The 27,310-nt window shown below is 41.7% G+C and overlaps 1 protein-coding gene across 1 annotated transcript in view; it reads left to right on the top strand.

Moving 5' to 3' along the window:
- Positions 1-24,798, top strand: part of LOC106917586 (sodium channel protein type 2 subunit alpha-like) — a 34,477-nt gene extending 9,679 nt beyond the window's left edge. The window contains exons 6-28 of the mRNA XM_014986678.2: positions 1,184-1,275; positions 3,013-3,252; positions 4,545-4,608; positions 5,561-5,702; positions 5,815-6,021; positions 6,934-7,212; positions 8,073-8,414; positions 8,565-8,697; positions 8,786-9,024; positions 9,130-9,303; positions 9,976-10,332; positions 10,563-11,078; positions 14,442-14,577; positions 15,425-15,579; positions 15,664-15,837; positions 16,058-16,180; positions 17,598-17,636; positions 17,943-18,218; positions 18,885-18,938; positions 19,202-19,339; positions 21,529-21,633; positions 21,726-21,996; positions 22,090-24,798. Of these exons, the coding sequence (XP_014842164.2) occupies positions 1,184-1,275; positions 3,013-3,252; positions 4,545-4,608; positions 5,561-5,702; positions 5,815-6,021; positions 6,934-7,212; positions 8,073-8,414; positions 8,565-8,697; positions 8,786-9,024; positions 9,130-9,303; positions 9,976-10,332; positions 10,563-11,078; positions 14,442-14,577; positions 15,425-15,579; positions 15,664-15,837; positions 16,058-16,180; positions 17,598-17,636; positions 17,943-18,218; positions 18,885-18,938; positions 19,202-19,339; positions 21,529-21,633; positions 21,726-21,996; positions 22,090-23,282 (5,449 nt within the window). The 3' untranslated portion in view covers positions 23,283-24,798. The remainder of the gene's footprint in view (positions 1-1,183; positions 1,276-3,012; positions 3,253-4,544; positions 4,609-5,560; positions 5,703-5,814; positions 6,022-6,933; positions 7,213-8,072; positions 8,415-8,564; positions 8,698-8,785; positions 9,025-9,129; positions 9,304-9,975; positions 10,333-10,562; positions 11,079-14,441; positions 14,578-15,424; positions 15,580-15,663; positions 15,838-16,057; positions 16,181-17,597; positions 17,637-17,942; positions 18,219-18,884; positions 18,939-19,201; positions 19,340-21,528; positions 21,634-21,725; positions 21,997-22,089) is intronic.
- The last annotated feature ends 2,512 nt before the right edge of the window (positions 24,799-27,310 follow it).

The following is a 27,310-nucleotide window of genomic DNA, read 5'->3' as shown; positions in this document are numbered from 1 at the left end:
TGTTACAGTGCATGCCTCTTTGTTGGTAAAGATTTTGTATCTTATATATTGTATCATGTGGAGATGCACCGATCAGAGTTTTATGGCTCATTTCAAATCTTTTGAGAGTTTGTTTTCAGGAGTTAACATGCTAATGCTAATTCTGTCTGGAATTGACCTTTATAGCATCACAATCTGACAAATTTGCTTAATAGGAACTTGCAAATTTGGAAATGTTTTGGCTCTAGGATGAGGTGTGTTTTTTTTGGCTGTACTGAAAATGGTTTATTTTGCAAAACTGCAATGAAAACACTTTTTTCACATCACATGTGACATGTGATTGACAACCGGATGTTGCTATTAGAGGGAACCACAAAGAAGAAGTTGACAGGAAGCAGTTGGGCGACGATGTTTTTCAGTGACTTATCATGTGAACAATCTTATTCACGTGATTTTAATTGCGTTTCTTATTTAATGGAAACGCCACAATTGCAAGATTGTATTTTTTCAACACATTTTGTGCATGTTTGTAATGGAAATGCAGCTTGTGCTTATTCCTTTGAGAACTTTTTAAGACATTTAATGACTAATATGAGGAAGAGGAGCAGTCTTCTTCCCTCATTAAGAAGAACTCTGAAGGATATCGTTACTTTGACCTGGTAGTGTTGTGACTTTTGAGTTTCGTCAGCTTGTTTCCTCGGTGCATCTCTAGCGTCGTGCTCCAGACTCCCATTTATTATCCCACATTTTCCGAAGCCGGACTATTTCTCCCATGTGTTATGACTTGAGCAGTAGGTTTGCCTGTGCATTGCTTTGCAGTAACTGTGCATTTGATCCTGCAGGTATATAACAGAGTTTGTAAACCTAGGCAATGTTTCAGCTCTGCGCACATTCAGAGTTTTGCGAGCTTTGAAAACTATCTCAGTAATCCCAGGTAAGGGCGCCAGCGCCTGCTGCCAGCAACTCCTGCCATTTGTCCTCTGTGTGTGACCGTTTGCCGTCCCCCTCCTCCTCCCCCAACCCACCCCATCCTCTCCCCGTGGCCCTCCTTGTTGTCTCGTAACGCCTCGTGTGTGGATGTCTGATTTGTGTATGCGTGTACGTATGTGGGGTGTGTGTCCCACACCTTCCCCCTCCCTTCCAAAACCCCTCCTCCCCCCTCCTCCTACCTCCCCTCCCTCCCCTCCACTGCATTCCCTTACAGATATGTCACAGAGTTTGTGGACCTGGGCAATGTCTCAGCACTACGAACCTTCAGGGTTCTGCGAGCCCTGAAAACAATTTCAGTCATCCCAGGTGAGAGAGCCATCAAGGCCCAATGAGGTTAACATACAACGCTAACGGCTAACTGACATTTCGCTAACATTCAAACCCATGCGCCCACCCCCCTGCCCCCTCCTCTCAGCTCATCTCACTGTAGCTAAGCCTGACGACGCTTGTCGCCGTCCCTCATGCTGCCTTCGTCCCAAGGCCAGTAAAAGCTGGAATCTGGCTCCAATCTGCACAGATTGACAGGATTCTCTGCTTTTAAGACACATCCTTTAAGGCAGAATTCTTTTTGGTTGAAATCTATTCTTGCCTTGGGAGCCTTCCAAGTAGTTTTTGCACTATTTCTTTCTTTCCTTTTTTGCATGAGACATTGCAAAAGCCGATTTTCTTGTGGCAAGCTCTTTTGTGTGTGTGTGCAGGGTTCCTCCCTTACCTTGTTTTCCTGTGCATGTCTTGTTCAATGTTGTGTGTTTTTATGGTAAAAATGCACTGTGAGTGGTACGAAATGGTACTTGATAACACACATAGTTAGGTTCAGAAGTTTACATACTCGTACATTAATTGGGTGTCATGATAGGTTTTGTCTTATGATGCATTTCAGCCTTTTTTTCTCTTTGAGATAAATGAAATAATTTTAAATTCAATACAAATGATCTCTGATCTAAATGGTTAGAAATACACATGAACAAGTACATAGATACAGACACCCTCATTACTGGTTTAAGAAGTCGTACACCTAACTTCAGATTTGAAAATTCATCATCATTGAATTGTGTGGGGAAAAAAAGGCAACTCAAGTGCATCATGTACGACTCCAAATCAATGACACTCATGTTTGATGAGTGTGTATAACTTCATGAATGGCACTGTAACACACTATTAGCTCTTTACTTAAAGATGATTGTCACCAAATATCTACTAAATAGCTGTTAAAACAAACATTTGGAGTTTGAGTAAAGCAGAGGAACATGCATCCAGATGGTTTGGATACATAAACAGGAGGGATGGTGTGTGTTCTGGACAAAAGGACGTTGTATACAGAGCTGAATTTCTGTGACAGTCGATACCTGTGAACATCCACAAAACTCAAAAACAAAAATCTGGCACATATCACATTTAACGTTGCAAATACATTCTTTAAATTCTGCTACACACCTGACCTGAAGCCAGAGAAGTTAGCCCACTAGCTCATGGGTTGCATGTTGTTGGGCCTATTTAGGACTTTAACTTGAACTCTTTCTCCACCCTTTAAAAACCCTGTAAAATCAACTGCAGTGCGATTGCCAGCCTTTTTAGGAAGGTAGTTGGACATTTAATCACACGAACATATACGTTTGCTTTAGTCCGACTTTAAATTCTCTTGGTTTTGGTTTTGCTGCATTACAAAGCACACAGAACCAGAACCTGCACATTTTTCTACAAATGAAGAAACCCATGGAAAAGATTTGCAACAATAGTAGCCGTGGCAACAGGAAGTTATCAGAAGGATAATGAATCAATGCTGGAGTGCAAAAGTATTCACACCTCACCTTATTTTTTTATATTCATCAGTGGATTTTATTGGAATCTTTTATACGTTTTAAGAAACAAAACTGAGAAAAAAAATAAATAAATAAAAACCCAAAACCTTTGTCACCCTGATTCCTGGATGACAGCAAATAATTCATACAGGAACTTTCACTGCCTGTTACTGTAATTTCTTAATAACCGTGTCTTCTTTGGTCAAACTGCGATTCATTAACTTTGCCCCACCTCCCGGTTTAGGCCTGAAGACCATCGTTGGCGCTCTGATCCAGTCGGTGAAGAAGCTGTCAGACGTGATGATCCTCACCGTGTTCTGCCTCAGCGTCTTTGCTCTGATCGGCCTACAGCTCTTCATGGGCAACCTGAGGCAGAAGTGTGTGCGCGTGCCAAACTTCAGCAACGCCAGCAGCAGCAACAGCAGCAACGACACGGGCCTGTTCAACACCACACTGAACTGGACCGAGTTCATCAGTGATGAGAGTAAGCCGACACGCAGCGGGGTTAGCTTAGGTTGGACCGCAGCGATCTGCATGTCACAGGGCGGATAATCATCCCAACAATGAGAGCCTCCATCCACCCCAGCTCCCCTCCGCTCTTCGCCCCCTCACCAGCAACCGTCATTCTCCCGTAGCCCATCTGTGTGGCATGAGCAGCCTAAAGTGCTGCAGGAGAGTGAGTCACTGACCGCCAGCGGGACACCAAGGAGACACGCACCGGCTACATGACAAACCGAGGCAGAGTCGCAGACTAACAAGGCGACAGAGGCGTAGCTCAGCCGCTGGAACAGGCGCAAGATTTTAATTTACAGTCCGAGAAACAAGAAAATCCTAAAAAAGAAATCCAATCTAGATGGATATAAAAAGTGAATTTGTATGTAAAATTATTTACATCTGTTGAGCTTATTCCCATTTTCTCGATATTACTTCCACAAATTTCATCTAATGATTTTAAGTAGCAGACTGACACAAAATAGTCAGTGATGGTGAAGTGGAAGGGAAATATCACCTTGCTAAAATAATGTTCTAAGTCATTTTTTGCCAAAATGTTTTTGAAAGAGAAAAAAAAAAGAACTTAAAAAAACTTTTGGCAAAAGATGACTTAAACCATTTATCTTAGGAAGGTGAGAAAATGCAACATCATTTTCAAATTGTTTCACAAAGAACGATTTAAAAAAAATGTGGTATTCATTTGTTTTCAGCCCCCTTTATTCTGAAAACTTTAAATTAAACCCACTGCAACCAAATTGACTTGAGTAATCAATTATTTCATAAGTAGAGTCCACTTCTGTTTGTCAGTATACATCCACCTCAGAGGCTTTTTAGAGAACAAACTAAATCAGAAAGACCAAGAAATTCATTCTCTAGATACTGAAAGATGGTGGTGGCAGAATCGTGCTGAGGGGATGCTTTTCTTCAATATGAACATGAAAAATGTTCCTACATGTCAAAAAATTGGTGGAGACAGCCCAAAAGAAGCAACTGTAATTGATCTGATATTAGCTGAACAAAAAGGCACATTTCAGATTTTTACTCTCTAATTTCTTCTGCTTCAGCCTTATGCAGCTGTTTGTGTTGATCTATCAACTGAAATACAATAAAATACTTCAAAACATCACAACATGTGAACACGCTTGAAGTAGTTATAATATTTCTGCATAGCTGTGTATTAATCCTCGCTCATAAAAGCCACAGGATGCCCGTTCTGCTCTGTCTGTTTAATATCCTGTATGATGCGGCTCAGACTGTTGTCCCTCTGTCTGCCCTCCTCTGCAGGTAATTACTATCACCTCCCTGGCCGTAGGGATGCTCTGCTCTGTGGAAACGGCAGCGGTGCCGGGTAAGGCTTGACATGCTTTATTTATGTGGCCAATTAGACGCACAGCAAAACGGAGCAGACCCAGTTAGAGTCGATTCCAGAAAGTGCAGCGAGCTTCCAAACTACTGGCTTATATTGACTCCTTGTGATGTACTGGGTTTGTTTGTTCATACGTAGAAAGACTCTAGCTTTTGTTTTCAAGATTAAAACATGGTTTTGCTGCTAGCTTCAGAGAAGAAAGAAGTACTGAGTTACAGTTGGTCATTCAAAAAAAAGAAAACTTGTTCAGGGCACAGGTGTTATATTTTTTTTACACAAGGCTGGCCTAAGCATTTTTAGGGTCCTAAGCATATTTTTATTTGGACCCCCCTATACCAACATGTCTCCACCAGATACTTCATCGTTCATAAGCTACTCTTCTATCATGTATGTAACATACCATCTATCTTTAGCGCCATTTATAATTAGCGTACATCATACTGATGTCATCATGGCTATTGATTTAGCAAGCAAAAAATTAATAATTTAGATTTTGGAATGCAGAGTGGAATTTAAAGTGTGCCATGTTATTTTAACTATTTGAAAGTAACATCAGTTAAAACAAAAAACTTGACTTTACATTAAACAAGGTAAGAAGTTTGATATCATATTTCCCCAATTTACAGCTGTATTGCTCAATGTTATAAAAAATGATCATGCTAGCTCTTGGGGGCCCCCTAGTGGTGTGGGGGGCATAAGCAGCTGCTTACCTGCTTATGCCCCTCTGGCTCTGTTAAACTTTAGGTGCTTGTCTGAGCCGCCCCCTCTTCGAATGACGCTCTGGGAAACTGCCAAGATCAAAAACTGCCACTGGCTGTAATGCAACCAAGGGTGTCAAAACTTTTATTTTGTCGGAGTTGCTTGGGTTTCCTGTAAATCTGGTTGGCATTTGCTTCAAATTAAGTCACTTATATCTCCGTTTTGTGTCTTGAAGACTCTGTCCAGAGGGCTTTATGTGTCTGAAAACGGGCCGTAACCCAGACTACGGCTACACGAGCTTCGACACCTTCAGCTGGGCCTTCCTCTCCCTTTTCCGACTCATGACGCAGGACTTCTGGGAAAACCTCTACCAGCAGGTCTGTCGGAAAGCACATTTCACCATCAACACTTACATTCTCGTCTACTGAAATAACGTAAAAGAAGAAAAAAAGCCAACTTAGTTTTTCTGTTTTGCTTTGGTGGAATCAGACTTTGCGCGCTGCAGGGAAACCCTACATGATCTTCTTTGTGCTGGTGATCTTCCTGGGCTCCTTTTACCTCATTAACCTGATCCTGGCTGTGGTAGCCATGGCTTACGACGAACAGAACCAGGCCACCATCGAGGAGGCTCAGCAGAAGGAGGAGGAGTTCCAAGCCATGCTGGAGCAGCTGAAAAGGCAGCAGGAGGAGGCGCAGGTAGGAAGCTTCTTCTTTTGTTTTTTCTTTTCTTTCTACATTTTGTTTTTGTTGGTTTGAAAACCGGAACGTATGCAGAACCTATCGAGTGCTCTGATTTGTTTGTTTAGTATTCAGCAGACGCAAAGTGCTCTGACTGATTCTTTCACCGTGAGGCAGAGTTGCCTTGGAGACCCCGGGGTTTTATTGTCTGATGTTTACAGATTGTGAAAATATTTAAACTCAAGTGCACAAAACACACAACATACTCCAAAATGTCTTTATTTATAAAACAAAGATGGAGCCAAAATGGAAAAGCTACTGCAGGGAAAATCAATTTTAAGCATGTCTCTGCTTATTTGACTTCCTAGTTTAGCGTGCATCGAAAACATCAGATGACACACATTCTTTAATTCAGGTGTGTGTTATTATCTGTAACACACACACTGGTGACAGACATTTAAATCCTCGTTCCTTCGTTTTGTTTGCATTATGTTTGAACAACAGAAAAAAAAGAAGATTTCTTGGAGCGAATGCTTAAATACTTGAAGGAGTGTGTGATATATTTGGCAGTGCGTTCACTTTTACAGCAGCTGAAAGGTTCCAGCTTCAGTTTTATGTGGGAGCAGCTTCTGGCATTTTGTTGAGGCTCTTTCCACGTTGTAGTAATCAGAAGGAAAATATGTGTGGCGTTTTGTTCGACGCTGTCTACTTCCTAAGGTTTTTGTCTCTCTTGTTTTTCGGAAGCAAAGAGGAACCGCCGTACCCCTCCATCTGCACCGAATGTTTTGGTTCAGGTGAAAACATTCAGACGTCCATTTATAGAAAGGCGTCTGAGGCTGATTCGGCTCTCCATGCCAGCCTCTCTCCTCCACTCCGAGACAGGCGCCGGGTCTCCATGACAACTGTCTCTGTGCTCTGATTGGCTGGCAGGTTGCCGCGGCAGCAGCCACCGAGAGCGGCGAGTACAGCGGGAGAGGGGGCCCCACCTCCGAGTCCTCCTCGGGGACGTCCAAGCTGAGCTCAAAGAGCGCCAAGGAGCGACGCAACAGGCGGAAGAAGAGGAAGCAGCGTGAGGAGGAGGAGGAGAGGGGCGTGTGCGACAAGTTCCACAAGTCCATGTCCGAGGACAGCATCAAGAGGTCCAGCTTCCGCTTCTCCATCGATGCCAACCGCCTCTCCTATGAGAAAAGATGCTCCTCACCCAACCAGGTGGGTTCCAACTTTACATGGCTGATTCATACAGATCATGGATTTAAAAGCTAATTTAATGAAACTTGACAAGTGAAAAGACAAAACCCAGCAAAAGTATTCACACTCCTTGAACATTAACATATTACAGCCACAAACCTTTAATTCATTTTTGGGGGATTTTGTGCTATGGATCAGTAAACAATAGAATTGTAAAGTGAAGATACAGTGGTACATGTTTCTCCAAGTATTTCCAAAAACAAATCTGAAAAGTGTGGCATGCTTTTGTTTTCACCCACCTCTTCCTCTGATTCCCTGAAAGATAACCTGGTTCACCTCCTTTGACATGTAGTGGAAGATATCACCGAATATTTCAGCAAAATCTCTCTTTCACATGCACATAAAAAATTGCAGAAGCTAATGCTAAACACATAAAAATGGGCAGAAGCTAACACTAAACTGCTGAACACATAAACAATTGTGGAAGCCATTACTAATCATTAAGATGAGTCTCAGTCTGTCACACATCCTCATCTCACATCCTCATCTTCCAGTTGACGGCTGGTTTGAGACTCGCAAACAGCAAAGTCCTCAGTTTCTGATTTTGACACATATTATTACTTTAAAGTTTTATGAATAGGATGAGTTAAGTTAAGAACATTTAACGTCACATAATGCTCATTCAAGTCAAAAAATGGGTAAAATTCTACGACAATAATTGGTTTAAAAGGCTCGAAAAATGGCTGTCATCCTGAAGTTAAAGTGGCTAACAGGAAATATTAAAAACATACTACCTGAGGGCAAATATTAATGATTGTATTCCAACGTGAAAGATTTTTACAACAAATCCCAGTAACTCCATGCTTCCTGGGCCTCTCTAGTCTCTCCTCAGCGTCCGCGGTTCCGTGTTCTCGCCGCGGAGGAACAGCCGCACCAGCCTGTTCAGCTTCCGCGGCCGAGCCCGAGACATGGGCTCCGAGAACGACTTCGCCGATGACGAGCACAGCACCTTCGAGGAGAACGACAGTCGCCGAGGGTCCTTGTTCCTGCCACGGCGCCTGGAGCGGCGATGCAGCGCCGTCAGCCAGACCAGCTTGGGGGCGCCACGGATTGTGCTGCCCGCCAACGGAAAGATGCACTGCTCCGTAGACTGCAACGGCGTGGTGTCGCTGGTCGGTGGGACATCTGTAACAACCTCCCCTGTAGGTCTCCTGCTGCCTGAGGTGACTTTATTGTTTTATGGGTTATTATTTGAACATTTCCCTCCTTAGCATTTGGTTTGTTCGCGTTGGTTTACTGCAACTTTTTTCTACCAAATTTCCAACAGCTAAACCAGTTTTGGGCTGAGTGAGATTTTCTTATCTATTTATTAGGGAACGACAACAGATACTGAGATAAAGAAGCGCCGATCAGGATTCCTTCAGCCTTCCATGGACTATTTAGATGAACCTGGAGGGCGCCAGAGAGCCATGAGCGTGGCCAGTATACTCACCAACACCATGGAAGGTCAGTGTCCTTCTGCGCGTCATGTTTCAAGTTTACGTTTTTCACTTTTTGTTGATTGATTTTTCAAAGATCGCTCCTCCTTTTCCAGAGCTGGAGGAGTCGAGACAGAAGTGCCCGCCCTGCTGGTATAGATTCGCCAACACCTGCCTGATCTGGGACTGTTGTCCGGCATGGCTGAAAATCAAAGAGTTTGTCAGCATGGTGGTCATGGATCCCTTCGTGGATCTAGCGATCACCGTTTGCATTGTCCTCAACACTCTTTTCATGGCCATGGAGCATTACCCCATGACCCCTGAGTTTGCTAACCTCCTTTCAATCGGAAACCTGGTGAGAGTTTGCTACACTTAAAGTTGTAAAGAATTTAATGAATCTTTTTGACTTTCTTTCTTAATGCAGATTTGGGTTCAGCTTTTCTCTTTTTGTTCATTTCAGGTGTTCACAGGGATCTTCACGGCAGAAATGTGCTTCAAGGTCATCGCTCTGGATCCCTACTATTACTTTCAGGAGGGCTGGAACATCTTTGATGGCATCATTGTCAGTCTCAGTCTCATGGAGCTTGGCTTGGCTAATGTAGAGGGCCTGTCTGTGCTCAGATCCTTCAGATTGGTGAGATTCGTCATTTATTTAAATCTGTATAATCTTATCCAAAAACAGCAGGCTGGATAGAAAGATTAGACTAGATTTTAGGAAAAATCCTAACCAACCTGAAAAACAACATGTCCTCTTCTCTCTTCTGTATGAGAGAAGAGAACAAGTAGTTGTTAGAACAGTCACCTATTAACACATCCCATGTCTGGAGAACACAGTCACAACAGGACTGTTTTAAGTTTAAAATAAGTATGGTATCATGTGACCAGTAGCTTTGTGTAATTATCAGCGTTTTAGGTAAAATGAGTCATATGGCAATTGTTTTAAATGGATACTAAAAATAGTTTAAAAACAGCCAAGGAGAGTTTAAAATAAGACCAACTTACCCTACCTTAAAAAACGATAGGGGTGATGTGGTTCATTTTAAAACCTTTGTTTGTGAATCATTTCTTCTTTTTTTTTTTATTAAACTTGAAGTGTTCGATAGGTGCCTTTTCAAAATTTCCTTCGTTCTTGTGTGAGATTATCAACCAATCAGTAGCTTTTCACAAAACATAAGGAAAACTCAGACTCTTCTGTTTTTATAGTTGCTAGAACTATTTTCAAGTAAGCGTGGCACCAAATTTATTTACTTTTTTTTTTACTATGATTACTAATACTGATAGACCTGTAATTTGTGTCTCTAATCAGCTGAGGGTCTTCAAGCTAGCCAAGTCGTGGCCCACTCTGAACATGCTGATCAAGATCATTGGCAACTCCGTGGGCGCCCTGGGCAACCTGACGCTGGTGCTGGCCATCATCGTGTTCATCTTTGCCGTGGTGGGCATGCAGCTGTTCGGCAAGAGCTACAAGGAGTGCGTGTGCAAGATTTCAGAAGACTGCGAGCTGCCGCGCTGGCACATGCACGACTTCTTCCACTCCTTCCTCATCGTGTTCCGGGTGCTGTGCGGGGAGTGGATCGAGACCATGTGGGACTGCATGGAGGTGGCAGGGCAGACGATGTGCATCATCGTCTTCATGATGGTCATGGTGATCGGAAACCTCGTGGTACAAACTGTTTTCTGTGTTTAAGGCTCTGGTTTCTACGGAAGAGGATTAGGGCAACACAAAAAGAAAAAAAACATTGACTTTTTTCAGATATTTGACATTTTTTATTAGAATTCCTACTTTAATCTCAGAATTCAGAAAATTATCTTTTCTGATCATTTTAATCCTCTTCCGTAGGTTTTACTCTTTTTTTCTGTACTATTATTCTTCACCTATAACTTTCCTTCCAGGTCCTTAACCTTTTCCTGGCCCTCCTCCTGAGCTCGTTCAGCGCAGACAACCTGGCGGCCACCGACGACGACAGTGAGATGAACAACCTCCAGATCGCCGTCGGCCGCATCCAGCGGGGCATCTCCTATGTCAAAACCAAAGCGCGGCAGTTCCTCCAGAGCCTCTGCTTCGACGGAGGCAAGGGCTCCGGCCTGGCCGAGGAGAGCAAACCCCTGGACGACCTGCAAAGCAACGGGAAGGGGAACTGCATTTCCAACCACACGCCACTGGAGATCACCAAAGACCCCAGCGTGTTGTACATGATGGAGGGCAATGGGAAGCCGGGGGGGCTGGTGGTTGCGGTAGGCGGGGACACCACGAGCAAGTACCCAATGGAAGAATGCGACTACATGTCCTTCATCCACAACCCCAGCCTTACGGTGACCGTGCCCATTGCTGTGGGGGAGTCGGACTTTGAAAACCTGAACACGGAGGATTTCAGCAGCGACTCTTCTGACGTGGAGGGCAGCAAAGAGGTAAGACGGCTGACCACGCGGCTGACATCTCCGTCGGCTTTAGAAAATCACTTCGGCGTCTTTCTTAAAGCTTGATTAAATCGTGATGTCAGCATTATTTGACACGCAATACAAATGAGAGCGTGAATATATAAAGGTTTGCATAGAAATGGCCTTTTCTGACAATTATCTGACAGTCAAGCAGTTTGAAAATAACACAAGTGCTGACTCACATGTACATGCATCATGCTGTGCTAATGGAGTCTTATCTCAAGCATAGAATCCTGGCAGCCATGGCAGCCAAAAAGAGACTCAAATTAGTCTTTGTCCAGAGCAACAGGTTTATGTTTTATCATCAAGCTGCATGACTCACTGTTTTGGAAAGGGCTGCCTTACCAGTAAGCTTCGTAAACACACATTTAAATCTTATCTTACGGCATCATTACAATGATTTATGGCTTTGTGTTTAAATAAATTTTCTCACATTTTTCTCGACATGACCACAAATTTCCTTGTTTCCCATATATGACAGACCATCACAGAGTAGAGAATAGAGTAGAGAAGTAGAGAGTAGAGAATAATTGTGAAAAGAAACTGATCACCTGAGGTAAAATCAGATGGCTCAGATGGTTTTCACAATCCTGAGCTGCTTTATGTCGATCTATCCCACAAAACTCAAAGATACATAGAAATTTGTGGCTGTACTGTAGATAAAACTTCAGGAGGATACAACACATTTTCCACTTAACCTTTTTTGCAACTGCTTGCCATTTGCGTTGTAGCTAAAAGCCTGATTTGCTGTCGAGCATCGTCAGACTGACAGAGCATCGGGACTTGACTTCCCTGGTGACGGGAATCTGTCACTGTGGGTGTGGTGCCAGTTCCCTGTGATTCAAAACAAGCCAGGAGTCTATTTCTGGCCATGACACCACACGCTCCATATATGGACCATTTGTTTGACATCACAGCTGCTCTTTACATGCTGTATGCTAAAAACAAACAAAGAAAAAAAGGACATATTCATGTTTTAGCAGATGTATATTTGCTTAGCGACACCAGCATGTTTTTACTGAGTATAACCAGTGAATAGATTTTGTTTCTATTTGTGTCTCTGAGATGATTAAGTCTTCTAACTGTGACCTTATGGAACTGCCAGCGGCATCAGGTTATGTGCTGGCGTTGGTGTGTGTAACTCACTCTGTTTAACCCCCCCTCGTTTGTTATTCCAGCTGTTTCACAGACGCTCTCAAGGTTTTCAGTGAGAAGAGAATTGTAAGATCACTTTATTGCACTAACCATGAGGACTGCCTATGCCATTTACAAACAAACATATTTTTCTCATACCTTCAATGGATTGCCCATTTTCGTTCTTTGCCTGGTCTGCCCTCCGTCCCCCCAACCCACAGCCACCACCACCACCCACCCCCACCGTCTTTGCTTTATTACCCCTCCCTGCCCCATTCAGCAGCACACCCAATGCTGTGATCATTTTCTTTTCCCTTAATCCCCTTTCCCCTCTCATAATTAACCTCAAGGCATCAGGCTGTATTGCAGTTACAAACCATTTAATGAATGAGCACCTTTTTTATATCCATTGATAGACAAACTCATCAAGCATAATGTTTGCTTTTGGTTTCATTGCTTGGTTTTTGACTTGGTTTTGGGACTTGATTGGCATCCAACACTCTGAGCTTCAGAATGAAGGAAGGGAGGAGGCGGAGGAGAATGTGCAGTAGACGAGAAGGAATGGAGGGAGGAATGAATTTTGCTGTGGTTGGACAAAATTCATTTGTCTGCCTCAGACCCCATGCACACACACATTGAAAGTCTGTATGTATTTACCTGTGTAACCTGAACAATAGTGGAATGATGAAAGATTCAAGTTAATTTTCATAAACATGAATTAAAAAAAAAAACTTTTTGCAGAGTTTCAAAAGAGATAACACATTGCTGATCGTTATAACCCTTTAGACGAGAGTATCGTGAAAAATCTCAAACTAAAAAACAGACAACCAAACAAAATATGTAAACACAATTAATTAGCATTTGGCTTTGATGCTTGTGTTATCCACTTTTGTCTCACTGTGATCACATCATGTTAAAAAAGGTAAACTTTCCTAAGAAACAATAAAATTAAAAAAAAAAATCTGCCAGTTTTAAGCTGCAAAATGTGAGGCTAACAGCTAAAACAGATTTGTCTGTGCCGAAGGAGGAGCCGAGAGTCGGAGGGAAAAACCCTTCCGTAAAAACAATGCACTTGCGAGCAGCATGCTTCCATCATTCCCATGCCGTATTAGCTGGGTCCCACGGCAATCAGGGCTGCTGCACTGTCTAGGTTGACATGTTACAATACTCCCAACTTCAGAGACCATCGACATGAGGCCAAAAAACACCCAGAGAAAACAGACAGGAGGCCTCACGTCAACAAAAAGTCTCACAATATGCAGATGATATTAGATTATACATTATTTAATAACTAAAGCATTTTAGACTTTAAGATAACCATTTTAAAATCTTGGAAATAGGAGTTGCTGTTGTCCTTTTATGTGTTACCTTTACTACCACCAATGAGTGCTTGAGTCCTCTATTAGGTCCTGTGTGTTTTCTGGGTATGCATCGGTGCTAATTCAGTAGGTCTTTTCTAAACAGGAAACACAAAACCAACTGCACAGCACATGCTGTCTTTCAAACAGTGCACAGTACTGGTTTTTGCTGGTAAGCTAATGTGGTTATCCGTCTACTTCAACTCAAACAGAAGAAGCTTTTTTACACTGCTTTCAAGGAATGGAAATGATGTGTTTTCATGTCACTGTGGAAAGAGTTCTGTCTCCTCATTGGAGTGGCTTCAGATTTATAAAAAGAGACTTGGTAAAACATTCCACCATGTGAGCCACGGAAAACTTTTGGAAATGGTGTAGCAAACAAATAAGACTTGGGATCCCTTTTTCCAGTGGACATGACAATACTTGACCCCACGTTCTGCTTGGTACTATTTCAGGCTTTGACTGATGATGCACTGGAATACTGCATGCACTCGTCCTCGAACCGAGGTCACATCAAACGTACCCACAGTGCATTTCCGTAAACCCAACCTTCCGCCTCAAGCGCATAATCTAATTCGAAGCCATCTGGCACAGCTAACGCCAAAGCCTGTCGGTACATTTGATCGATGCTGCATGCGACGATGACAATGCTAGTTTCAGAAGAGCCCAACTCTGTGAGCTATAAGAGTCTTCTCAGTAGAGGTACGCAGTGGAGAGCACATGAACGGAGAATGACCATGATTAGCAGCTCAGACGGTTGGCTCCTAAAACCAATGAACCTCAATGCTCCCAAGCAGCATCATGTGACTGTGTCCTACCGCCTTCTGCTCCGTCCATGTAGAAGCTCGACATAGACCCCCAACCCCTGAGCTCATCAGAAGGGAGCACAGTGGATATTCGACCCCCAGGAGACGGGGCCGAATCCGTGGAACTGGAGCCAGAGGAGTCGTTGGACCCCGAGGCCTGCTTTACAGAAGGTGAGGATGTCAGGGTGGGAGGGGGATTCTAGACGGGGATAGGTGAGTGCATTTTATGTCAAAGAGGAAATCGTTATAACTGCTTTAGCTTAGCAGCGGCCTGTTGTAGCTGAGTGACAGTGAACGCAAATGCTCAGCGAGACAGGCAAGAAATAGTCACTGGGACGGAACGGAAGATGACATTTTGTCTAAAACACCTGCAGTGAATTCGCTTTGTTACAAATGTCAAATATGCAATGCTGCTTTCCCGATCTCTTCTGTTTTTATTTTATTTTATTTTTTATTTTTTCTGATTTGCCACACTTGAATGTTTCACTTAATCAAGTAAGTTTTGATATCAGACATAGAGTACACACATAAAATTATTTTCATATGATGATTTGGATTTATTTGGGGACAGAAGTCGTCCAGGTCACAGAGCTCTGTTAACACTCACTCCCATGTGAAGATTTCTCATGACATACAGGGGTGTGAAAAAGTGTTTACCCCCCAATTTAGCTCTGTGGTTGTATCATAACCTCAAGCAGCATGGTGAATCCAAAAGGCTTTGGCACTGATTTCACAGCTGTTTTCTTCATACAGCAATCTATGTAAAAGATCACTCACCTTACACAGACACACACACACACGCGCAGATCTCAGGGGAAGCCTCTTCACATTCATGGAGGCGTGTTTGGATAGCAGGTAGCTTTTCACTGTCACTCAAGATTTGTACAACTGTCTTTAGCAGATTGCTGCTGAGTGAGAGAAGCATAACATGAAATGTGGAGATTTTTAGCTTTGGTCAGCTAGGTCAACTTGCACCTTTTCAAATGCCTGTCATCTAATTTCACCTACTTGTCTGCAGGCTGTGTGAGCAGATTCCAGTGCTGCCAGGTCAGCGAGGAAGTGGGCTGGTTCAAGAGCTGGTGGACGCTCAGGAAAACCTGCTTTATCATTGTGGAGCACAACTGGTTTGAGTCCTTCATCATCTTTATGATCCTCCTTAGCAGTGGAGCGCTGGTGAGTGTCGAACTCTCTATTCTGGGCAGTTACTTGGTGTGTGTTTTAGATCAAAGCTTACATCCCAGAGTTTGAATCTTTCAGGCTTTCGAAGACATTTACATTGAGCAGCGGCGGACCATCAAAACCGTGCTGGAATACGCAGACAAGGTCTTCACTTACATCTTCATCCTGGAGATGCTGCTGAAGTGGGTGGCGTATGGCTTCGTTAAGTACTTCACCAATGCCTGGTGCTGGCTTGACTTCCTCATTGTAGATGTGAGTATATTAGACTTAATGTGGATGAAAATAAATCTGGTGTTGTGTTAAAACTTGATGCTCAACAAGATCTTATTATTCCTTAATTTCAGAAAAATGCTTAGGAAAAAAATCTGTACTTACTCTCTTAACTCTAACGCATCTTCTTGAAATCTCTACGTCGGTGTGGTGTGCAAACGGCTCCCTTCGATCCCTCACCCTGCTTGTCTGTGTCTCCCAGGTGTCCTTGGTGAGCCTCGTAGCAAATGCTCTGGGCTACTCTGAGCTCAGCGCCATCAAAACTCTGAGGACACTGCGAGCCCTCCGGCCCCTGAGGGCCCTGTCTCGGTTTGAGGGCATGAGGGTAAGAACAGGAGGGACAACAGCCGCACAGAACCATATTTCTGTAACGACTGTCAGTGGACAAACTGAAAATATGTTTCTCTTCTATTTATGTCTCTTCTTTTCTAATATGCACTCCACTCTCATTTACTTTGTACTTAACCTGGTGGTGACTGTTTTGAGTCAGACTGACTCATAAATTTTCACTAAAACGTCTTTTATTAGATATAAACTCAACCTTTAGAGACTGTAGGTCAATTTGCCCTTTCTCCATTTTGTACCCCTTGTTGACATTTCGTCAGCTTCTATTTTCTAAAACAAACTATTTCAAAGCCATTTACTTCAAAATGACTCTTTGGGTTCTCTCAAGCCACAGACCAATAACTAGCTACCATTTCTGTCAAAGGTTTTAGGGAAAGCGGTTTTTAAATCAACTACAAACCTTTCTCGACACCCAGGGTGAATTTGACAGGTTTTAAAATCACATAATCAATGAGGTTTTGAGAATTTCTAGTGACGTTTAGTCATCGCTAGATTGTTAAATAAGCTCAGTGTGGGAAGGAACTGACGCCTGGTTGGTATGAAATCTGCTGTGGCTGATGACTCCAAAAAAAAAGGGGCACAAATGGACCAAGGGACAAAATGACCAACGGCCACCTTAATATGGCATTTGTTGCTTCTTAGTTGAAACAAACTCAATTTAAATAAAAACTAAACAGTTGTAATTGTAGTTTAGTTTAACCTGTAAATCAGATGAGGGGAAACCGTCTATCTAACTCAGTAAAACTGTCAGAAAGCTTAGTTTTAGATATAATCCGTATTTCCTGTTAGCTAGGCTAAGTCTTGAGTGTTATGCTAAGCTTATATCACAGCAGCTTCTGCCCACAATCACAATAATCTCCACAGTCTTTTAATTTGTCAGATATGTTTATAAAAATTTAACTTTTCAACCCATTAACCTGTTTACCAGACCACTTGTTGCTGTTTTTTTTTTTCAGTTCGCCCACCATTTTATCACGAAACAAAGCATTCCAATCACATCATTCTGTTTCCATGTCGCGAAGCTTTCGATGCGGTTTCTCACCAATTGCTTGTCACCTGCAAAAACTGTGCTCTAAAGGAACGACGACATTGTATAATTTCTGTTTTCATTCTCATAATTTGCTCTCCGTTGTGGCATCTTGTTTTCCAGACAGAATGTTTTTAAATGGCTGGTTAGGGCTCCTGCCTGTAAGACTGCATGCCTACTGCTACTTCTGCTACACATTTCCTCTCCTTGCAATTCAACACAACTCTTCTGCATGCATGACTTTGCTCACTCTGTCTCAATGGATTAACTGTGTTACTGCTGTCCTCGGGCGTTGGTTTCTGATGTTGCTTGTGTTGTGCCTTTAACCTGTAATTTTTTTCTTTGTTGTGTGTCTTTTTTTCATTTACAGTTAAACAAAAATGTTGTGACTTCATCCCGCCTCTCTAAGGTTTTTTCTGTTTTGCTTTTTTACCTATCAAATGTTAAGATTTTTCACCTGTTCACCTTCTTCGTCACCTATAATTTTCTTTGTAAATATCTGTGTGTGTGGGGTTAAGTGCTTTTTGTGTCTATACAAAATAGATGAGAAATAGCTTTTGATAACCTTTTAAATCTTCACATAACTTTGATGTTTGTAAGTAAAGTATATCTTCTCTGGCTCTATGAAATCAACCAGTAAAGTTTTAAAATCAGACCAGTTTTGACTGAGCCACTGCAGACGACTAAATCCAGGCCTGTACGCGATCGCCTTCAGGTTGTGGTGAACGCTCTACTTGGCGCCATCCCCTCCATCATGAACGTGCTCTTGGTTTGCCTCATCTTCTGGCTGATCTTCAGCATCATGGGCGTCAACCTCTTTGCGGGGAAGTACTACCACTGCGTCAACACCACCACAGACGAGCTCTTCCCCATCAGCGTCGTCAACAACAAGTCGGATTGCCTGAAGTTGGTTAACAATAGCGCCCGCTGGAAGAACGTCAAGATCAACTTTGACAACGTCGGAGCTGGTTACCTGGCTCTGCTGCAAGTGGTAAGTGTGATTCATGACTAAGAGCTGTTTGGATGCCTGTAAATGTATTTCAAAGTGTCCTTTGGATATAAATGACCTTAATTTTGTCTTCAACATCTATCTTATCTTCCATTCTCCTCTCTGACTTTAAAGAAATGTAGAAGAAAAACATTATTTTCTGTGTATTGCAATGTTGTTTGGATGTTTCTTAAATTCCACGGACATGGTGACGTCTCCTCTCCCAGATGTTCCACCCGTCTTACTATTCAGAACCCAGACAAATAACCCTTTTAAAGATTTTGGTAGCAATCAATTTTTGTGCACTGTAACCTTTGTCAGCAAGAGAGATCAAACAAGGTTATACCCAGATGTCTTAGATACTTTACTTTGAATACCTACTTACCTCTATGTAAACTCCAAAAGTAGTTCATGAGTTCTTTTTTTCAACTCCAGAAAGGTCAGAAAGTCTTAAGACTTTTTTTTTAAATTCAGAAACCTCTTCTCTCATAGAAAAAACTGTTGGTGGAGTTAATGTAATGTGGAAAAAATGTTTTCTGTTTCTTTTTGACTCATTAAATCAGATAAGAATAGATTTATTGAATTACCTATAAGCATATTAAATCATCTGTACTTAATATGTTGGAAAATACACACAATCTCATTATTCCATTTTCTTTCTGCTCTTAGGCGACATTTAAAGGCTGGATGGACATCATGTATGCTGCTGTGGACTCTAGAGATGTAAGTCTCTTGCTGCTTGTTATGGTACTCACTAAAACATTCACATTTCACACCCCTGATAATGTTTAAAAACCAAAAATGTGTAATTTATGGCAGTACTAGAATTCCATTCTGAAAATCTGAAAAAACGTACAACTCTTATTTTGAGTGGGGTAAAAATATATAATGTTCACCCTGTTAATTGTTTTAGTAACACCACTTTTGCTCTTTACCTTCCACTATTTCTAAATATCATTTCTCATTTGTTCTTTCTTCCTTTGTAGTTGGAGGAGCAGCCTGAGTACGAAGCGAACCTGTACATGTACCTCTACTTTGTCATCTTCATCATCTTTGGCTCCTTCTTCACTCTAAATCTGTTTATTGGTGTCATCATCGATAACTTCAACCAGCAGAAAAAAAAGATAAGTTGCATTTCCTAACAGTTATAGACGGGAAAGTTAATTTAAATGGAAACAGAACTGAATTTTATCTATAAATCTGAAAATTTGCATATCAGTTTATTGAGAATGAGAACATTAATTAATTTTATTTGATGGGTTTGGCATAGACACAGTTCTTACACAATTCTTGCTAAGATTTTGTGTTTTTGCAGTGTAGTTAAAATCTGATGCCACAAGTTTAATCATTCCTGATCTGTTCATCTCCACTACTTACATTTCAGCGTCATAGTGAAACTGCTTTTTGTTCCCCACATCGGTTGCAGAGGGAGCAATATTTTTGAAAAGTCTGGCATTTCTGACAAGAAGCTGAAGAGCAAATGCTGGCTACTATTAACGTCGACACGGGCGTCTTTCATTTCGCTCCGCGGTGTTGCCATTTTTGAAACGGAACGGCAGCAGGTACCAGTGCTGCGTCACACAGGGCCAAACACATGCAGCAGCTTCCACACAGAGCAGCCCGAGACGCAAATTTAGCTCACAGACTCACAGCTGCGTTCAAGAAAGACACCATCTAATGATCGGCTGCTGCACAGAGAAGGACCTGCAGCAGCCTAGGATCACCGAGGATGCATGAGTCACCGAGAAACACCCCGCGTGCCCTCAAAGCATGCAGCGCCAACAGCAAATGGGGTCTGGCATTGTCTTCTCGTTCAACCAGGACCTAACAAGAAGGACTGGCGACGCCCAAGTGGTGGGGGGAGGTAAAGAGAGCAACGGGTGGAGGGTTTGCTCTGTGTCTGCTGCAGGCTGGCCGGATGACTTAACTGAGTCGGGATCAGTCGGAGTGGAGCATCCAACCCCACAGACACAGCTTCACACAGATGGTTACACCAGTTCTCCCTGCAGACATGCACTCTGTGAACTGCATTAGTGACAGCTCAGTTACTGCGCTGGCTGAAATGTATGCTAAATGAATATAGTGGAAAAAGTATTTCCTTTTTACAAATTTTTTTCTTTCACGCTTAAGTGTTTTAAAGGGGCACTATTATGTGAAATCAACTTTTTTTTAGCTTTTCATTGTATTATAATGTTATTCACGCATCAGAAACCTACCTGGAGTGTTGCTCCTTTTATTCTTTAATGCATGTTTGACAAATCCTTAAAGCTCCCGTGGCAACCATACAGCTGTGCAAAATGCTTGGGTGAACCTAACACTGACTTCGGAGCTGCAGTTTCCAAGTTTCCATTTCAGAGAGCAACCTTCCCCCGCAACTCCCCAATGCAGCTCCTTCAGACTAGCCAGCAGCAATTAGCAAACACCTGGGGGAACTGGGCATCTGCTGAGCTCATTATAGGAGCTACTTCTCAGTGCAATGCTGGTAAAAACATTGTTAAAAGATTAATAGAGGAGCCACATTGTGATGTCTTCCTGAGTCAGAGCAAGAGTTTTAAGAGTCAGACGCCCAATTTAAATAAATTTTTCTGTAAATCATATTTGATATGTATATGGCATTTTTTCATAAGAAACAAAGGTAACATAGTTACTTCATTATGCTATAAAATGGTACTATGAGCCTGGTAAAAACATAATGCTGTCCCTTTAATCAAGAAAACAGGAGTAGATAAAAAGTGGAGTCCCAAAGTCTTAGAAATTCAATATATTTTCTATTTGGATTCGGTCGAAGTGGATAAAAACAAAAATGTGTTATAATAATCATTTTCTGTTGATATGCGAGTCAGCTTCATCTTGACTTTTACACTTCCTTTGTTAATCTCGTCCTAAAACACCACTGTTACCTTCATATAGTCAACACTAAATTATTCATGCTGCATTTCATTATTTATACAGTTCTGTTGCTTGGCAAGATACAGGCATAGCTGTGGGTTAGAAAGCATGAGTTAGCTTGTGGTGAGCTGATTTTCTGAACTGGCCATGTAAACATATTCTCCTGGAAATCCCTCAATATGCACCGATCAGCCTGAAATGAAAAACACTTCAAAGTGTACAAATACTTTTGAAAGGCACAACAGAGGACTAGCAGATGGTGTGACTTTGGGGTGGTCAGTAAGCATGGTGAATGATCTTCCGGATGGTGGACTTTCTGAAAATTTATTAGAAAATACTACACCTTTCTAATTCATTTACTTTTAGCACACTTTTCAACATTACAGAGTGAGGTTGTAACCAGTTGTTTTTGTTTCTCTTTTACTTTGGAGGTCAAGATATCTTCATGACAGAAGAACAGAAGAAATACTACAATGCCATGAAGAAGTTGGGTTCAAAGAAGCCACAAAAGCCGATTCCTCGGCCAACGGTAAGCCTATTCTTTGCTCAGTTAGAATGAAATGACTGCAAATGTTGGTGTAAAAAATTAACGCTTTTATTTCTTTGTCCATCTTCTTTCAGAACGCATTTCAAGGCTTTGTGTTTGACTGTGTCACAAAGCAGGCATTCGATATTGTAATCATGATCCTCATCTGCCTTAACATGGTAACGATGATGGTAGAGACGGATGACCAAACCAAGGAAATGGACAAAATCCTCTACTGGATCAACCTGGTTTTTATTGTGCTTTTCACCGGGGAGTGTGCACTCAAAATGATTTCTCTGCGACACTTTTACTTCACTGTTGGCTGGAACATATTTGACTTTGTGGTAGTGATTCTTTCAATTGTAGGTAAGAGAATATTCAGATTTATTTGACTTTTTCATAGATTTTCTTTTCTTTTTCAAATTGCTTGGATCATTCTGATCATTTTTCCTTTTGCAGGTATGTTTTTATCCGAAGTTATTGAGAAGTACTTTGTATCCCCAACGTTGTTCCGAGTGATCCGACTCGCCCGGATAGGCCGCATCCTCCGCCTTATAAAAGGTGCCAAGGGCATCCGGACGCTCCTCTTTGCCTTGATGATGTCACTCCCTGCCTTGTTCAACATCGGCCTTCTTCTTTTCTTGGTTATGTTTATCTATGCTATCTTCGCAATGTCCAACTTTGCATACGTCAAGAGAGAGTCGGGGATCGACGACATGTTCAACTTTGAGACCTTCGGGAACAGCATGATCTGCTTGTTCCAGATCACGACATCAGCTGGGTGGGACGGCCTGTTGGCGCCCATCCTGAACAAAAGAGAGCCAGACTGTGACAGCAAGATCGAGCACCCTGGGAACTCCTACAAAGGCAACTGCGGTAACCCTTCAGTGGGCATCTTTTTCTTCGTCAGCTACATCATCATTTGCTTTCTGATTGTGGTCAACATGTATATCGCCGTCATCCTGGAGAACTTCAGTGTGGCCACAGAGGAGAGCGCCGAACCACTAAGCGAGGACGATTTTGAGATGTTCTACGAAGTGTGGGAACGCTTCGATCCCGACGCCACTCAGTTTGTGGAGTACAACAAGCTTTCTGACTTTGCAGATGCCCTCGATCCACCGCTTCGCATTGCCAAACCCAACATGATCCAGCTCATAGCCATGGATCTGCCAATGGTGAGTGGTGAACGCATCCACTGCCTAGACATCTTGTTCGCTTTCACCAAACGAGTTTTGGGCGAAGGTGGGGAGATGGACATGCTGCGTGGACAGATGGAGGAGCGTTTCATGGCCTCCAACCCCTCTAAAGTGTCCTACGAGCCAATTACCACCACCTTGCGCCGCAAGCAGGAGGAAATGTCGGCCATAGTTATCCAGAGAGCTTTCCGGCGCTACATGATCCAACAGGCCATGAAAAAGGCCTCCGCTCTCTACAAAGAGCAGCTAAAGGAGGGTGTCCGCGACCCAGACAAGGATGTGATGGTCATCAGCAAGTTCAACGAGAACTCCACCTCAGACAAAACAGACATGACTCCGTCTACCGCCTCCCCACCCTCCTACAACAGCGTGACGAAGTCGGACAAGGACAAATACGAAAAAGAAAACAAGGAAAAGGAAAACAAAGGGAAAGACTTGAAAGACAGAAAAAAATAGACTTCTACAAAACGGAACAAACAATGCATCAGATATATGGGGGAAATTTGTTTACAGCTTCTATAGGAGGTAGATAGATGTGTGCTTGTCCATTGATTGTTTGGAGATGAGTATCGCTGTGCCAGGGAGGCCTAAAATGGGAGCGCTGTTATAATAAATACAAAAATGTGGGTTCTTCCCTGAGAGGGAAAATGGAAGCAAGTTATCCAGCAGACACTGCCAGAGGTTGAGTGGAACATAGTGCAGCCTCTCTGCAAAATGCTTGTGATTTTCCTTTTGGTTGTTGTTACTATGACACTTGAGTGTACTGTTAATTTGTCTGTAGCTAGTGCTGCTGCTACTTCTATAAATCCAGTATCTTGAATTGAAAAATTGCTGTATCACTTAACAGGTTCTCTGCATTATCTTTTGTTTCAGTTCAGGATTTTTTTATTTTATTTTAATGAAGAAGAATGTTTTCTACTTTATTTTTGAGAATGTCTCCACTGCTTTCACTCACGTACAATCACCAAGGGCAGAAAAAGTCGATGCTGGAAACTACAGCTGTCTGAAACTCGCACAGTGCAGGGTCAGTACCAAAATGCTCGTGGTTAATACAATATGTGAAACTGGAACATAACCAATGAAGTGCAATGAGTGAATAACTTGTAATCACTGGTGTCCCATCGGTGACTTACAAAATCACTGTCTAATGCCATGTTCCAGTTTCAGTAGAAAAACCCCTCTCTAAAAACAGAGAAGCTGAATGTATGCAATCTGGAGGAAAAAGACACAATTAAAGAAACTTGGGAAATATTCTTGGTTGCTTTTTTGCCAAGATTTCGATGATACAATTGGCACCACTCTTGTGCCTAGACTAGACTCCGTTTCAAGGTAAGCTATGTCCAGGAGTGTTCCCATCTGACGTCTGTCTGGCAGAATCCAACCTAAATCAGACTGTTGATCTGATCAGAGTGCCTGTTTTTAATCTAAATGTAAAAAAAAAAAAAATAACTAAACAAGTCTTTATGTCAAACTATGTGTCTGTCCTTAACAGTAGGTGTTGATATTCATACACCAAAATGTTTTTTTTGTTTTGTTTATTTTGTGTCCTTTAGTTTTGTAATGGTTTAAACTATGGATTGTTTTGAGCCATTCTAAACTCACCGCAATAATGGATTCCCTTCATTAGCATATCTGCTTTATGGAAACAGTCGAATCATATTTTCATACTTTGAGATTGTCAAAAGGTTGAGTGCTGAATGTTAAAGACTTCTCATCATCGGTGTTGTTGTAGTTGTGTAGAGAAAAGAAAAAGACCACCATCCACTTTTTTAAACGGTAAAAAAGATACTTTCAAAGAACTGCAAGCTAGTTAGCAAGCTAACTAGCTTGCTAAATAGCAAGCTAGTTGCTAGTACTAGCTACCTTATCAGCAGTAAGGTACTGCTGATAAATGTTTTGTGGCGTTGTTTAGTATTCGTGTTTCAGACTGTGGCTACAATCAAGAATTTTGTCAAATATAAGGCTCAACCACTTGTGGACATATTTTTAATGAGTGGCAGGTACCCTGACAAATGTTGCTATCGTCATTATCATAAGTGCATATCTTGTTTATATTGCCATCCAAACTAAATTTCATCGAAAACACATAGAAGAGATCATTTTGTCTTCTGACTAAGCAAAGTGTGAAAGCGGTTTAAAGATAATGGGGAGAAATAAGGAATATATCAACATGCATGGATGACTAAATGTGTATGGATTCGTTTGGACCACATTAAATGGGTCGAGATATTCTTTACTGGAGTCAAATAGCTATAATTCCCTACATTAGAGTATAAGTAGGTTCTTGGTTGGAACGTACCCCTGGTGGGCATGGATTGATATTACATAATAAATGTCCTGTGGTTAAAGACCAATGGTGCAAAAAATAAAAGGCAAACCGACCAATAGCAGCTGAGCTGTGTTTTCAGAAGATCAACTTAGTAAAATAGTCATGCTTATTTCAAGCACTGACCTTGGTTAAAGTTGCTAGAGTTAGCTAGGAACGTGGTCAGTTCCTTGTGCTATTTTGGAACCATGCTATCCCTTCTTCCATTTTGTACCCTTCCACAAATATGCTTAATCCATTGTGCAGTAATTTATTTTTTCTTTCTGCTTAGATATTTTTGAAAAATTAGAAATTATAATAATGATAAAGTACAAATACGACATCTAATTTATTTTAAATGTATATTAGTTTCTAAAGATTTTGTCTCACTCTTCCATTGATTTCGGTTCCGGTCCCATTTGGAGACTCTTTGCCTACTCTCAGAAAATATAAGAGAATATAAACCAAAACAGTCCTGATTTCCTGACGGTAGACTTTGTAAATGATATGTATGTAAATTACAAAAAGTTTCCTTAATTACCCGGTTGTCAAACCAGCTAATTAAACCACGATTGGTGTGAGACACCTAATCTTTCATGGCTCGTTTCGTACCTGGAAAAAAGTTAGGTACAAAATGGCAAACTCGTGAAAACGACCCGGCACCTGAGGCAGCTGAGATGCAGTTTTTCCTTTCATTAAAGAATGGGTCTTCCTAATTTAGTTTGCACATCTTGTTGACAGAGATTTGGCTTTTTTTGGCACCATCTCATATGTTGGCAAGAAATACTGAAACTAGACCTCTCAGCAGCAGGTGGATGCAACTCATACCAGATACGTTGACCAGACCTTGATGGATAATAGTAGTTTTATATGTACTTCAAAGCAGAACGTATTTAGTTGTTTTCCCTACAAAAGGTTCCACTGTGTGCCATTGCAGGAGTGGTATTAATATCCTCATCCATCTCTTGGCAGCAAAGTTAAGCCAATTTCCCAAAAAACGTCTGTCTTTTAAGGCAACACTCCGACCTACTTGTTCACCCGCTGTCGTGTTGCATTCACTGTGCTCCCGTTTATCCTCCACGCCCCCCTCCCCCTCCTCTCTACATCCCACAGAGCTCCTGTAAACAAAATGTCTTTAAGTAACAAACTATACAAAGACAAAAAAAAGTCTTTCTACCTGCTTTCAAGCTACAACATGACAATATATCACAATTAAAAGCTGTAATATCACAAACATGTTTGTATGCCATTCATGTTGTTTCAATTGAGAAGCGAGTGGTTTTTAATGTAGTGGTTCGGTTTGTAAATATTATAGCTATTTGGGCCCACAGTATGCATCACACTTACTTACATTTGATGTAAGAGCACTTTTTATCCCCACTGCTATGTAATTCCACGTGTGGCTGTCGTACATGTCCGTATCTGCGCGAGACTCTGCGGGAATGTCACCATCCATCTCTTATTTGAGCGAGTGTGTTTGTGTGCCACTGGGCTCCGAAGGTTGCTTCTGTTCTGCCGATTATAAATATAATTTTTAATGTAGATATGAGTGCATTTTCACGTCTTCGCGTTTAATTTCTGATTTCTTTTTCTTTTTTATAAGATGTTTTTTTTTTTTTCTGCACTGTAACACCCGATGAAACACATGTTTGGTCCCCATGTCTGTAGATAGGAACCATGAAGCAATCCGTAGCCATCTCTCATTGCGCTTGTAGTGTTTTAGTGAACTGCATGCAGGAAGTGATTACTCTCCGCTCACATGATATCATTTTCAAGCCAAAAGAATAAAGAACATATTTTTTGTAAATGCTTGTTTTATTTTTTTATTTTAATTTTTTTTCCCCTCTCCTTCCTGTTTTTAATTTTCCACATCACTATTTGAGTTCATCGACGTCCTGGAGTGTGATGAAAGGCGATTGCTTTAGCGGTCAGTCAGGATCATTCATGTGATTCAATCTCATGTTACACCTCTGTATCGATTTGCAAAATGTGACAAGTGACTATTTTTTTTATTTATTTTTTTGTTATAACCAAAGATGTGGCAACAAAACACAAAATCTAGAATTCCAAAATAAAACCTATTTTGGAAAACCTATTGTGGATGTCAGATGCATTCATTTGATGGAGAGAGGTGACGGGAGGAGGTAAGAAGCGTTTTGTCATTTTGTGATAGGCCAAC

Source organism: Poecilia mexicana, unplaced genomic scaffold (genome assembly GCF_051168715.1).
Source record: "Poecilia mexicana isolate PSO_F unplaced genomic scaffold, ASM5116871v1 scaffold_2, whole genome shotgun sequence".
Classification (NCBI taxonomy): Eukaryota; Metazoa; Chordata; class Actinopteri; order Cyprinodontiformes; family Poeciliidae; genus Poecilia; species Poecilia mexicana.
This window is presented reverse-complemented; position numbering and strand designations above follow the sequence as displayed.